The following is a 14,253-nucleotide window of genomic DNA, read 5'->3' as shown; positions in this document are numbered from 1 at the left end:
GTTTTTACTCAAAGCACAAGCCACCATGTTATTCCTAGAATCCTAACTCTTCCTAATAATCAAGATGTATAAATAGCAAACTGTCAACATTATAGTCTTTTAACAAAATCGGCTCTAAAGCCTCACCAGCAAATATGAAGTTCTCATAAGCATTCCTGAACTGACTGGAACAGGATCAGTCCAAATAAATTCTATACTCACACCTGGTAGCAAGCCTGCAGACCACCGCCTAGGACTTGTGATTTTTGGAAGCCCTTTGGGAGAGGAGGAGTTTAGCAAAACTTGAGTGACACTGAATGAAGATTTATGGAGAGTACATTCTTAGCAGTTTTAGTGTTTAACAGTTGCCCAAGAGTCATGCGAAATTGCACAAGGAACATAAAAAAAAATTCCAAATGTGCAACTCCTCCCCAAAATCCAACAATACCCAATTTTGAAAATGTTGGTCTTTAACTGCACCCAAAAATTTAGCAGCAGATACTACAGGATTTCTGTTATTCTGTACTTTTTAGTTGCAAAAAATCAATTTTCCCTTCCCCAGTTGACAGCAGACACATTTTTTTCCATTAGTCATTCAGACATCACAGTTAAGTATTTAAAATTAAATAACCTTCTTTAAAAATATGTCTTATTTAAGTTACAAAGATTTAGGCTGAAGTTGAATGACTACTGAAAAATGCAGTTTCTTACTACCATATCTTTCCTTACAGCCCACTCTGTGAAGGATACTGTATTCCACATCAGATTAATTGGACTTCTGTCACACGGAAAAGATTAGTTACAATAAATGGCATCCTTAGTGCTGCTGAATTATGTCTTCCTAAGAAGAATCAAAACCATGCTTCATTGTAATTCATCAGGCATCCCCTTCTAGGAAACTACAGGAAACTTCATACCTTCCTGAACTTTTCCATCTGCTTATAAAGATCTGGATCCAGCTCCTGAGACACATCTTTCATCCAGAGTAGAGCTCCTCTGTATTCAGTCCGGTACTGTTCCATTCGGTTTACTGTCAGCCATGTGTCTGAGATGGCCCTATATCTGAAAGTCTCCACTTCTTGATACAATCTACTCAAAGGAGTACGCAGTGCTAACCTGGGGGGAAGGCATGAAGGGAAAGAAAGGAAGGAGAGGAACATGTTAAAGTAGTTGTTCCACAAAGGCAGACGGATTAATACTACTGACACTTTACTAGCAATCAAAAAACCATACATAGCCAAAATAGTTCACGTAAGTGCTAGTGTATGTTCAGACGGTTCTACAGCTTGGCTGAGGGTACGCATGAATGGGGTAATTTTGCATGAATATTGTGTTTACAACCTTCCTGTTCAAGTAGTGACCTTTCACTTACACATGCAAATGGAAGAGGAACCTTTTCTAACGCACAAGTGTATTTTAGTTAGCCAAGCTGCTTGTATGTATGCTATTACCGTTCCTCTTTGCAAGTTGCATTTAACAACTCTAAAGATGTACCTGAGGTAATTTATTACTGGATACATACCACAGATGTATCAGGATTGTTATGTTAAATTTCACAAAAAGCACTTCCATTAGCCTTTTAATCTTCAAACGTACATGTAAATAAATAAGTCATCTGTCAAGTAGATAATTATCTGATTTTTTTCCTATTTTTCTTTTTTTTTTTTTTTTTTTTAAGGAATCTCAACAATTCCTTTGAAGGACATTTATCTTTTGGAAGGATTTAGGCATTTTCTTACATGTTTCTTCCAGCAACTACACTTTGGAAAGGCAGTAGGGGACACTGTTGTCTTCCCTATGCTATCACTTTGGCTCCTAATGGGATCTCAGAACTAGACAGGATTACTCCAACTTCTGCTCTGCTTCCTCCTGCTGCTTCTGCTTTCCTCTTGGTTGCCAGCAGCCACCTCACTGGAATGGGTTCAATCAGTTCCACACCAGTGTAGAGTTTGTTTAATGTGCTACTTAGGGACTTCTTAGGCATAAGAGAATTTCTAATTTCAGCTCCAGTACCCAGCAAATTGTGTCTTCTTGATCTCCAGCTACTGAGCTAGCTATTGGCACGCAATGTAAGCAAGAGCAGTCCCAACGTCAACATGAGCTTGAGGATGGTTCAAGAGAAGACAGACAAACAATTGGTTTTATTTTTATGTGAGTTTATTTAAAAAGATGCCTTAAAAATGCATTGAGTAAGAGATATAATAAAATGTGAACTTCTCGGTGTGGCTTCCTCCCCTCCATTTTTTCTCATTCTACAAATACTTACCCAGCCATTCAAAGGAAAATTCAGTTTATGTAGACATGTCATACATTGGGATTTCTATAAACAGTTAAGCCTTTTAAAGAAACAAATCATCAGTGCTTTTGCTCAAAGGTGCCTTACATGTGTTTTAAAGATTCCACTCATGGCTGTTACTGAATGTGCTAATGACCAAACTCTAGCCCAAGATAAACACATGAAATTCTCAGTGCTCTGTATGCAATGTTTTATTTTGAGCCAAACAGCTGCACTGTTAAGCTAAAGCCGGAAAGTATCACAATAGTTAAGAGCCCCAAAAAATCGTGTAAAATATCATGGAATAGAATTTTCCCTTGCAAATTATGGTGAATTTCAAGCTTTCATAGTCCCCATACTGTTAAAAAAAAAAAAGCATCATAATACTCACAATGCCATCAGGTACTGTTACTTAAAAGTTTAAAAACTCTGAGCAAACACAGGGTCAGCGAGACATCAAGGGCTCTGGCTAACAGCATATGTATATGTGTCCCTTTGGATTCCTTACCGTTTACTGATTTGCTCCTACCCAACCTACATGAGCTCAGTGGGCATCTAGGATCTTCTCCTGGGGGACTTCATGGTGTAAGGTTAAAGCAGAAAATGGCATTCAACTCCTTCGTCTGCTTGAGGTATGAGACTCCACAGCCCAGAAAAAGGCATTCCCTTACCCATTTCCCTGCCCTCCCAGGACCCAGAAACCTCCACAATGAGCCTGCTGTAGCACTTCTCTGCAGAGTGAGAAGTGCCACCAAGCAGGAGAGGGACCCTGTATCAGGTGCTTTACAACCCCACTGCTAGAGAGGCTGTGCAGATACACCTGCACAGCTTTAGAACTGCTGAGCTGAACAGGCAAAGGTGGGGGATCTGGAGATACACAGACATAGCAGGTCCATAAGACAAAAAACAGGATCAGGCAAAACTACACAGAGCAAGCCAGTATTATTGCCAATACCACAGCAGTTTTGGTCAATAATAACTTTCCTATCATTTGGTTCCTCACACATTTCAGATGGCAAAATGAATTATACCAACAGTGAATCAACTACCATTATCCCACGTACTTTGTAAATCAGAGAGTAGTTCTGACACATATACCTTTGCTGAGAAGAGAAGCAGAGTGCCTTTCCTGTGGCTTGCATCATTTTTCCTGCTCTTGTTTTATCCTGAGAACCCTGTGATCGAAGAAATTTCCCCAGTTCGTTTTCTTCCTGAGACAGAACTAATGAAAAAATAAATGAGTGGTCAAACACGTTATTTAATAGGTTCCTAACAGCTCTAAAACCAGCCTAACATCAAATAAGTTGTCACTCTAAAACCAAGCTGCACAGCAAAAAATAAATAATTTCACGGAATTCCTGCATTTAGTAAACAGAAGATCTGATTCACTTGAGACATTTGTTGATACACTTAACAAGAATCACAAAATTCTGTCAGTGCCAAAAGACAACAGGAAAAACATGCTATTTCTTTCCTGAACAAAAGAATTAGGTTGGTTAGATTATACAAAGGGCCCAATCCTGATTATAGTATCTTTTAGTCTTGGGGTTTTTTTGTTTGGTTGGTTTTGTTTTGTTTCATTCTAAATCCTTTTTTTACTACCTGGACTGCCTCAGCTAATCTTTGGTAGCATGCTTTCACTGAAGCTAATTCTGAGTTATACTACCTAAAGCTCATTCACTTGCTTTTCTCTTGCTCTCCATTTTTCATGGTTGACTACAGAAATGATTTTTTCATATGAAAAATCTAGTACTTCATTTTAAAGAACATTTATTTTCAAATTACTTTGCAAAATTATTTTACAACTTTAACATTCCACACAACTCAAACACTAATTTTTAATTTATATTTCAAATATCTGAAACATTTCTATTTCAAATTAACTGATTGCTTTTTAAATAAGAAGATGAAGAAAAAGCAAACTTTTTTTACACTGAATTGACGACGTCCAAACTGGGACGATGGGTCTTCATGATCTCACATCCTCACAAAAATATTTCATTATGGCCTCATCTATTAGTCTTCCAAAGCAACCGTCTCCTATAGTACCAATTTCTTCCCACTATCAATAAGGAAAGTAGCCCAATACAATGAAAGAAGATCTCTTGAAGTCCTCCTGTCATTTTTCCAAATGTTGACATTCAAATCCAATGCATACTCATAGCATACTCTGGTAGCACGTGTTGCATGCATATCTTTGTGTCAGAGATTTCACCTGCTACTGTGGAATGCTTCTTGAACTCATTACACTACTATTCTGTATTCTAAGTTTACCTCCAGATCCTGAAACATTATCTCTGACTCTTTGAACAGGCAAAAGAAAAAGGAAAGACTTCAGAAAATATGGATAACATTCAACAAAAGAAGGTAAATTGAAAGATGTCTCCAAAGCTGGATTCTCTTTTCCAGGCCAGAAATCACAGCAGCAAAGAATCCAACAATATCGATTGCAGAGAACCTTTAGAGGTCATTTAATACAACCTGTTGTTTGAAACTTCTCAAATCAGATCCCTGTGTCTCACTAATGACTGCCACTAATTACTGTACACCTGTTACAGCCAGGTCAGCATTACCAAATTCATCGTAATAACATGGATTACTTAATTATAAACTAGTAATAAGCCTAATACACTTCATAGTCAATCATGATTAAAAAAAATTTAAAACTGTTCTGAACAGAGTTAGGATTTCTAGGACAAGACACTTCCAAATTTAAACAAGTCAAGCAAGCGATGGGAAAAAAAATCCCCAAAACCATCTTACAAAGCAAGCTTTCTCCTACAATTATTGCTACCTATCACTGCATAATATCAAATATAAAACGTAAGAATTAGGACATCTTCAAGTAGATAAGCAAGTCTGCCTTTAACTGTCTGTAAGGAATGTTATCTTTATTTTTAAATAGGATGAAACTACTAGCTCCTTATTTTCATTTTTAGTTTTTAACTTGTTCGATGATTCCATAATGCAGACCTCCTTATCATTTTAACTACTGTATTTGATCATACTTACAACAAATCCTTTTTTGATACAGTTCAATTGCTTTCAGCAACTCCATACACGTTCTCTGAATAGAATGGAACAGCTAATATTGAAACAAAATACACACAAAAAAAATTGTAAGCATGTGCAAGAAACACTGACAATTAAACGGCGAGAAAGAGTTTAATTTTTTGTAGAAATTATTGGGGAACACTATTTTCTTCTTGAACAATGAGTAAACTTTCCAGCTTGAAAGTAATTTTTCCTTATCAATTGTGCTTTTCTTTCAATAAAGTTGTCCCACTGAAACTACAGACAGACCAATCATAACTTACTAAAGGAAAATAAAGACAAAAATAATTTTGGAAACAGATTGATTCTAAACAGCTGGTAGTTAACCAAACTACTCATGTGGGGTTTTTTGTTTGTTTGTTGTTATCTTTGGATATATAGGAATATGTACAAATCATTGTTTCTAAAAACCTCGCAGTACAGCAAAAAGTTATCAAAATGTCTATCATGTTTATCACGTGTGACAATATCTCGGAATTTTTAATATTGCAAAGTCTAGTGGAACAAACTTGCATTGGTTTCCAACATAGAAAGTTAATGATTTAAACTGAACTTTTTACTGGCATAGCTCCAGTTTTCTAACCATATTTATAAAGCAGCAGTTTCCAAAGAAAGTAGAGGAAAAAGTTTGGAGATTGTTTCTAGGAAATAGAGAAGTTATTACTCTTTCTGTCTGTCCATCTAAACCTTCCAACCTGTAACTTAAACCTAGACTCCACTGGATCAAGCTTTACGCAAATATAAGCAAAATGGACTGTGGGCACAGTAACTGTCTACCTTTGCATCTGCTTGACTTTCTGTACATTTACATGGGTCTTGCCTTTTAAACTGAGAGCATGACTTGCAGTTGAGAAGTTGTCCAAGTGAAAACATGCTTATAGTTTTTTATCTGGTAAACAGAAGTTTCCCTATTTCCAATCCTACCTGAGCTAACAAAGCATCCTTCCTGATCAATCTGGAACACAGTAAGCATGGTAGGAACTCAGGTATATATTTATAAAATATTGTTCCATCCTTCCAGCTTGTTTTACATCAATACTCTTGATTTATAACCCATCATGAAGACCCCATAGCTAAAATCAACACATTATAATTTATCACTATTATAGCTAGAACTACAAAGATTTGTTTGTTGTAAAAAAGCCTCGTGTATTTCAGCTAAAATGCAAATAAACCAAGAATCCTAAGTCAACAATTTTATAAGAAACTGCAAGAAAACCAGTAAGGCAAAACCTCTACCCTTATGTAACAAAACAACACCGATAAAATATTACACTTTGGAAGTCCATTCTCTATCTTTTGCTTTCTGTCACAGACATTCAAGCTCTTCAATTTGTAGATCCTTAATTATTTTTTTTTCCAGTGTGGTTGAGGATATTGACAGTAGGACTGTATTTGTCACACAGCAGGATTCCTTCTCTTGGTTACACATTACAGACTTTAAGAAGCTTCTTTGGTCATGTCAGAACCAACTTATCTGAACGAAAGCTCCAGAGAGTGAGCGCACTTCTTGGTATATTGCATGTTTTTCTGGTATATGTGATATTTTATAACTGTATAAAGAATGTAATTTGTATATAATATAGAATACTATTAAAAAAATAAACCTTAAACTGACATAAGCAAAGGGTAAGAATGACTGATATAAGCACAAAGGATGATCTCCTGCTCCTCCCACCAACAAAAAGAAGAAACCTGCCCCCCAAACCTGAAAACAAATACGAGAGACATTAGGTTCCAAATCAAGTTTGAGGGTCATGGGTTTTTGTATTACAAAATGCCACTCTATTCCCCATATTTACATAGGTACTTTTGTCAAAAATCGGAAAAGATATTACAAGAAAATAATGATAAAAATGTATATACATATTAGAGGCTTGAAGGAAATGCAAACATTTTTAAAATTAACAGAGAATAGCTACTATGTAAACATTACAAACCTCTAGTTTTGCATCCAGATCTGCATCTGAAGCCACAACATGTTCATCTTCCTTTTTTCCTGTAACTTTTATAAGGGTTTGTTTTGTTTTCCAGTATTTCTGTTGCATTTTATTGACCACAGATTTTTCTTGGCTTTGAGCATATTGGTCGTAAAATTCCCTCGGATAATTGCTAGAATATTAAGAAACAGAATTACAGAACTCCAATAGGATGCTTAAAAAAAATAAGTCTATCATGCTAGATTAATACATTTCCAACAATAATATTGCATTTGCATGCAGACACGCATATTCTAACATGTATTTCCTCATTATGCATTAATAACAAAGCAATTCAATTAGTACTATATTTCCCATCCTACTTTGGAAAATAATACACTGCTTTCAATTTGAATGTCTTTAGCACGTAGTACTGCCAAATAATCAGCTGCAAAGAATTCTTCCCAATGCATTATCGAATGATTTATAACCCATGGAATTAAATTTCTATTTTTATATAGCTAATAGGAGAGTTTCAAGTGAACTAGCACAGTTGCTTAAGCAGGCAGCAATTTTCATGCAAATTCAGCAGTGTCAGGATTTCACAAAGTTCATTTTATGAATGGAACTGGACTACTTCTTGCCCTCCCTTTTTTACAATTGAATAATAAAGAATTAGAAGAACACTCATCTCTTTTGATCATGCTATGTGAAAGATGGATAGCTCACATCTTTATGTAATGACTACATGGCAACTGTGGGTGTGTAAAAGGTAATCTTTTTTTTCCAAGGATTATTTTCTACTGACAGATGATTCTGCATTCCTGTAGCAGACCTAATAAAAAGTGCAATCTAGAGACAAACTCCATATTCCACAATATTTAAACCATACCAAGATGGTTTAATAGAAAATATAGCCTTACAGTGAAATCCTTGATGTCTTTCAGAAAGTGTTATTCCATCATTAATTTCTGCAAAAGTACATGCCTTTTCCCCTATGTGCACATATAAAAAGCTGCAGTGAATTTCCAGATCTTTAGAAGTAAATGGCTGCTAAAACTTGCTATATTAAATACTCCAGGAAAATTAAAGAGGTTGAGTTTATTTTGAAAACAAATACCCTCCACCTGTGGAGTGGCAGGTGGTTCATTGGTTCATTACTGAGATACTGCCTACTAGCTCTGTTCACAACACACAGACAGCTCAGGGATGCTACCCCAAGAGGTCTTCAGACCCAACATACACATCAAGTCATGGAGGGGGGGGGGGAGGGGGAGAGAGAGAGAGAGAGAGAGAGATGCTTGCTGTGAAATACTGTGGCCATTCTGAAACAAGCCATTGCTACAAATGTTCCCCAAAAGGGTGGCACATCTGCCCTACATAGTTACTAGTGACACAGTTTAATCTGAAAAGGAAGTTTGTTTCACAGGGATTTTGGGATTTGTTATTTGCTTTAGTTATTTTTAATCACTGAGTTAGAGGACAGTGCCTTAATCACCAAAGAGATGGCAAGAAATTAAACTGGAAGTGAGCAAGGACAAAATTCGATGCGCTTATACACAGCACTTCTTGGCTTCTTCCCCAAACTTTAAAAGAAAAGATATTTATCCATTTATTTCTACCCAAAAATTAGTTCCAAGAGTTTAATTTATGAATTTCATTAAAATTAAAATAAAGGCCTTTTTGGTGCTACAGCACAAAATAAACACCATATGCAAAACATACCACATTTCATGTGGAATTCTGCACAAACAAACCATTACACACTCTGACGACAGCCTATCAAGTTAGGTGAAGCCTATATTGACCTGATATATGCTGCACCTTTAAAATACAAAATCTACAACCTCTAATAAACAAGGAGATCCTTGATCTGAGAATATGAACCTTTAATAAAAACAGTACTACTTTAAAAATAGTAATAATAAAAATAAAATAAAAAAAAATCAAACCACTCACAAGGTAGTATAAAGACCCTAGCTGTTTGGCTAGTTGTGTGCTTTAACTTCTGCTACAGCTGTGCAAATAACTGATATCTCAGCTCAGTGGTCAAGCGAAGAAAACACCATAATTCATGTGATGTCAGCCAGCTTTGATATCTACCTCACTTGAGGTTACTAGAAATTCTGGTGGCATGGTACAAGGAATAAAAATGAATATGACCAAAAAAAAAAAAAAAAAAAAGAAAAGCTATGATTAATACAAATTCCTGAATTAGAGACTGATAAACCAATTGAAGGAATAAGAGAAATATAAACTTTTACAACTACACACAAATTCAGCTTCTAATTTCATTTGGAGAATTTACTGGCTCCTGTTTATGCTTAAGATAAAAAAAGATTTATAATCACATTACTGAAATATTCAGTGGACAATTTTTACTTGTAGACACTCATCAAAACCTTTTAAAATGGATTTTGTGTCAAGTAATCATGGACATATTTAGGCTTTGTTAAACAATCAGAAAATATAACTAAAATAAGGATGTACTTTATTCTGAAGTTAACAACCTTGGATAAGCCTCTTAAAATACAACAGTTCATACACTTCTTTCCATTAAGCAAGAAGTTGATAACACGCTATTTTTCTATCTAGCCAATTCACTTGTTTTTCCATTCCTTGGCAGTTGTTCTTTTTTTTTTTTTTTCTTTTTAAAAAGAATGTCTACCAGTGACTTTATATAAATACTAGATGCCAGAACATAATGTGTGATAGACTGAGGCAGTTACAAATCAACATACCAAACACCATTATCTCTTTAGAATAAGAAAAAATGATCAAGGTACTTACTACTTATGACCTTCCATGTTTCTTGTTTTCTTCAGACACTTAAAATAAGAAATTACAAGTTAATACAAACATCTTTAAAACATAATTTTCCAAGTTAGACACTAGAAAATCCCTACCTTTTCACACAGAAAATTACTATGTTGTAGCATCTGGTTTATCACGTTATGACAGAAAACTTTTCAATCCATGGACCAAATGCTTTTCTCATGCAACACACAATTCTTGCTTAAATCCATAACAAACACATTTAAGCGGTGTCACTGATATTGCCAATTATTATATGTTAGCAAAATTTTCCAGGCAAAAGCCAATCTATCTGGCATAAATTCACTGACTTTAGACAAGGCAAGCCAAAATTGTCTGTGCTAGGCGTCTTCCTCAGTCAAGATTTTTCCCCCAGAGTTTTAGCCACAGCAAAGTTCAGCTACTTTTTCACTCATGTCCCACTGATCTATTTTTTAAAAAACACTAGTCACATCATGTCTTGAACCACAGATGCAAAATTTAACCACCAGATGTTTTTGCTATGAGGGACACCACAGTTCCTGAGGATAGAATATGATCTGTATGCATTTAGACTTTAGATTTTATAAGTTAATATCTCCAGCTTGGATACTTAATTCTCCCACTATACTTTATGCTGACCAGATGGAACAAACATCACTTCCCAACAGTAACTGAGCACACTCCTTCCAGGCCAAATTTACAAGTGAAGCCAGACACTCCTCATAAACAACAAGCACCTGGCTTCTCCTCTGCTGCTTTCAGAGGACCCTATTCTCCACCATACAGCCAGCATGCAAACATAGGCACTACAGCATGATTGTAGACGAGACCAAAAAGAAGCTGGTCAGATGGTGCTGCTGGGAAATGGCCTTTGGTAAGGCTGGGCACAGAAGGAACGCACCAACAGGCTGCACTAAGATGTGAAGTTGACAGTAATGGAAAAAGCAGCTAGGAAGGTAATGATGCTGGAACTGAACTTTGGCACTAAATCTGGGCAAGAGAGAAAAGGGGCTGCAATGGGGACACGTGACACTCCGAGCATGGTGCTGCTTGCAGACAGTATGGTTAGCACTGGAGTGGCAAAGGGACTGGAACAGATTACACGAATCCAAACAACAGAATACAAACAACTCGAGCACTTCCTGCAACTATGAAGCACGTGCACTTCCACTTGGAGCCGAATGGAGCCAAATCCCAGATTTCCAATTCTAACCTCTCTGCTCTCAGTACCTGTGAAACTTCCTGGCAAAGTTCCATGAGATGCTGCAAGATTATATCAGAGCAGGAAATTTGCCTGAATTGGAATTTTTGTGAAGTGCTCATAAGCACTGCAGGAGACACCATGAGAAAATTCATAACTCTGTCTTCAGAGCAGAGTTTAAACATAAAGGCCAACAGCTAAACAACAGAGGAAGAAAGAACTGTTTCAGAGTGTTGTTTGCGTTATAGCACCATTAAGCCAGACAATATACAGAATGGACAGCATCAGTCACAGCTTTGCTGTAGTTTCTAGAGCCATAAGGCACAGGCAACATTAACTCCAGTTTTCTAACACCTTTATACTCGACTTCACTGTTTTAATACTGGTCCTCCTTATGTCAACTGTGGGTGTGTGCGAGTGAGATAAGAACACAGGATTTAGCTTGTATACACATCCATGACTCAGTTATTCAGCAGCACACTTGGTTTGGCAGGAAGCGGAGAACAATCTAGATGGAATAGCATGCATATTACACGGGCCAAAGTGTAAACGACCAACATGGGGAACAGGTCTAAGGACTCACCTTACACGCTGTACACGTCCACCTGACTCTCCTGGAAACCAATGTCCCATTAAAAAAAAAAAAAAAAAAAAAAAAAAAAAAGGAAAATATATCAGGGTCATGGTGAAACAGTTCTCATTTGCAAGCATAGCTCATGCTCTTTCTTCCTGCTCTTTCTGACCTTGTATTTTGACTCTGAGATCTTCTCAGTTATATTCCTCTGAGTCCTACATAGCACCCCTATGCCCTTAAGATATTATTTGTGGGGATTTTTTAGTTCAAAGTGAGGACTATATCACAGCTACTAGGACAGTGTTTTCATGCTATGAAAATGAGGGCATGTGTTCCCTGTCCTGCTGTGTGACATGATGGCATTTGAGGTGTTTGAGGCTACAAGACCTGCTGGGATAGTGTTGTATGGCCGATTAGGGTGGAAGGAAACAGAAGTGGAATCTTACCTACACTGCCTGCTGGAAATGGCTCCTGGCACGTGGTATCACCCAAAACATGCCAGGAGAGAGAAAGGTCCCAGAGAGTTCTAGGTGGTATAGATAAAAACCATGCCAGTGAGACTGCAGCAACTAAACAGCAGGAACAAGCAGCAGCCTAGTGCTCAAGCTCAATCCCTGGGCCCATTTTATTTCCCGTACAGAGCTAGCTTTTGAAAGAGAATGAAAATAAGAAATGAGAATTCAGTTTGTACAAAGACAGCTTAGTAGAGCACTGTCATTGAGAAAACAGAACTGTGCTCAAAAAGAATCAGATGACTTTTGATAAGGCTTGCAGTATTTCACCTACAATTTCCATCAAGAATGTTCCTGGATCCCATTCATTCCAGATGTTGTTCAAGGAACTTTCATAAAGAAACCAGTTATGCCTCAGAAGACCCAGTTGAGTTTCACCTTTCTCTGTGACTGAGAACACTCTGGAAAACCTGGATGTTCACTATTATTATGCCATTATTTTAGCTGTTAATTTAGACCACAAATCTGCATTTGGTTTGAGTACCACTGATCTCAACAGTACCCTAAACTATTTCCATTCACACAGACCTTGTTTCAAGTTAGATACACTTGTGTAATATTTGCAGCACTGTAAACTCATTCATATTTCATGTTTCAGCACCACAGTTAAACTCTACTGAAATGGAAACAGTATATATAACATAGATATTAGTATTGGAAACAAAGGTAGAGGAACATAATAAAGGAATATTTACTTGAGCTGGATGTAGTGGATGTGCTAGTACAGGAATTGTATCTGAGTTCTACTGCAAATGTATAAAATTTTAGCTTGTAATGTTAGGATTTTATTTTTAAGAAACATCCAGTTTTACTAGATAGGTCATATCTGGGTTTTCAGAAGGAGCTCAGGACAACTGTGTGATCTTTGAGGTAAACTTCCTCAAAGCACAAAACCAGCCCATTTCTATGGGCAGAAAGTTGAGCACCTGTGGCAGAAGGCCAGCAAGATTAATTTTAATGGACTCAAATGCAAAACTAATGCATGTAGAAGATGGAGGCAGGGACAGGTTACTCAGGAGAATGCAAAAGCATTGCCTGAGTATGCAGGGATGGACTTAGGAAAGACAAAGCCATGCTGGGTTTGAACCTAGCAAGGGACGCAAAGGGCAACAAGAAGTGCTCTGTAAAAACAGTGGCAGCAAAAAGTGGGCTAAGGAAGACACAACCCACATCATAACAGAGAATATAGAATCAGAGAATCATTGAGGTTGGAAAAGACCTTCAAGATCATCAAGTCCAACCATCATCCATGCCCACTAAACCATGTTCTGGAGTAGAAAGGCAGAGGTACATTTTTGCCTTGGTTTTCACTGGAAGGTCTGCCCTACAGCTCTCTAGTTCTCCGAGCCTATAGTCAAGGTCTGTGGGTATGTAAATATGTATCATTACCCATATTACAGAAAGACTGATTTAAGAAGTACCTAAGACATACACAAGTCCATGAGACCAGATGGGATGGATCTTGAAGTGCTGAGGGAGCTGGCTTATGTCATTGCAGTGATGTTCCCTCCGTTCTCTTGGGGGTTATGGTGATCAAAAGAGATGGCTGATGACTGGAGAAAGACAAACACCATCTCCATCTTCAAAAACCATAGCAAAGAACAGGGAAACTTCAGGCCCACCAATTTCACCCTCAGTTCCTGGAAAGATCATGGAGAAAACCCTCCTGGAAACCCTTCTTAGCCACATGAAAGACAAAAAGGTGAATGGGAACAGCCAGCATGGATTTATTAAGGGCAAATCACGCCTGACTAACCCAACTGCCTTCTACTATGAGAAGACTGCCTCTGGTGAATGAGGGGAAAGCAGTGGATGCTGTATGCTGATTTTGGCAATGCCTTTATCATGGTGTCCTACAGAATCCTTACAGCCTCTTGTGGGACCACATCTGAAGCAGTGTCCAGTTTTGGGCTCTCCATACAAGAAAAACACTGGCATACTGG

The 14,253-nt window shown here is 37.3% G+C and overlaps 1 protein-coding gene across 1 annotated transcript in view; it reads right to left on the bottom strand.

Annotated features, from left to right (window-relative positions):
• ICA1 (islet cell autoantigen 1) overlaps positions 1-14,253 on the bottom strand; it is a 74,039-nt gene that overhangs the window by 48,860 nt on the left and 10,926 nt on the right. Inside the window, 6 exon segments of the mRNA XM_049799059.1 lie at positions 897-1,095; positions 3,353-3,476; positions 5,267-5,339; positions 7,249-7,420; positions 10,018-10,055; positions 11,808-11,838. Of these exon segments, the coding sequence (XP_049655016.1) occupies positions 897-1,095; positions 3,353-3,476; positions 5,267-5,339; positions 7,249-7,420; positions 10,018-10,055; positions 11,808-11,838 (637 nt within the window).

Source organism: Accipiter gentilis, chromosome 4, assembly GCF_929443795.1.
Source record: "Accipiter gentilis chromosome 4, bAccGen1.1, whole genome shotgun sequence".
NCBI classification, from domain to species: Eukaryota; Metazoa; Chordata; class Aves; order Accipitriformes; family Accipitridae; genus Astur; species Astur gentilis.
Note: the sequence above shows the minus strand (reverse complement) of the source record. Positions and strands in the feature narration are given on the sequence as shown.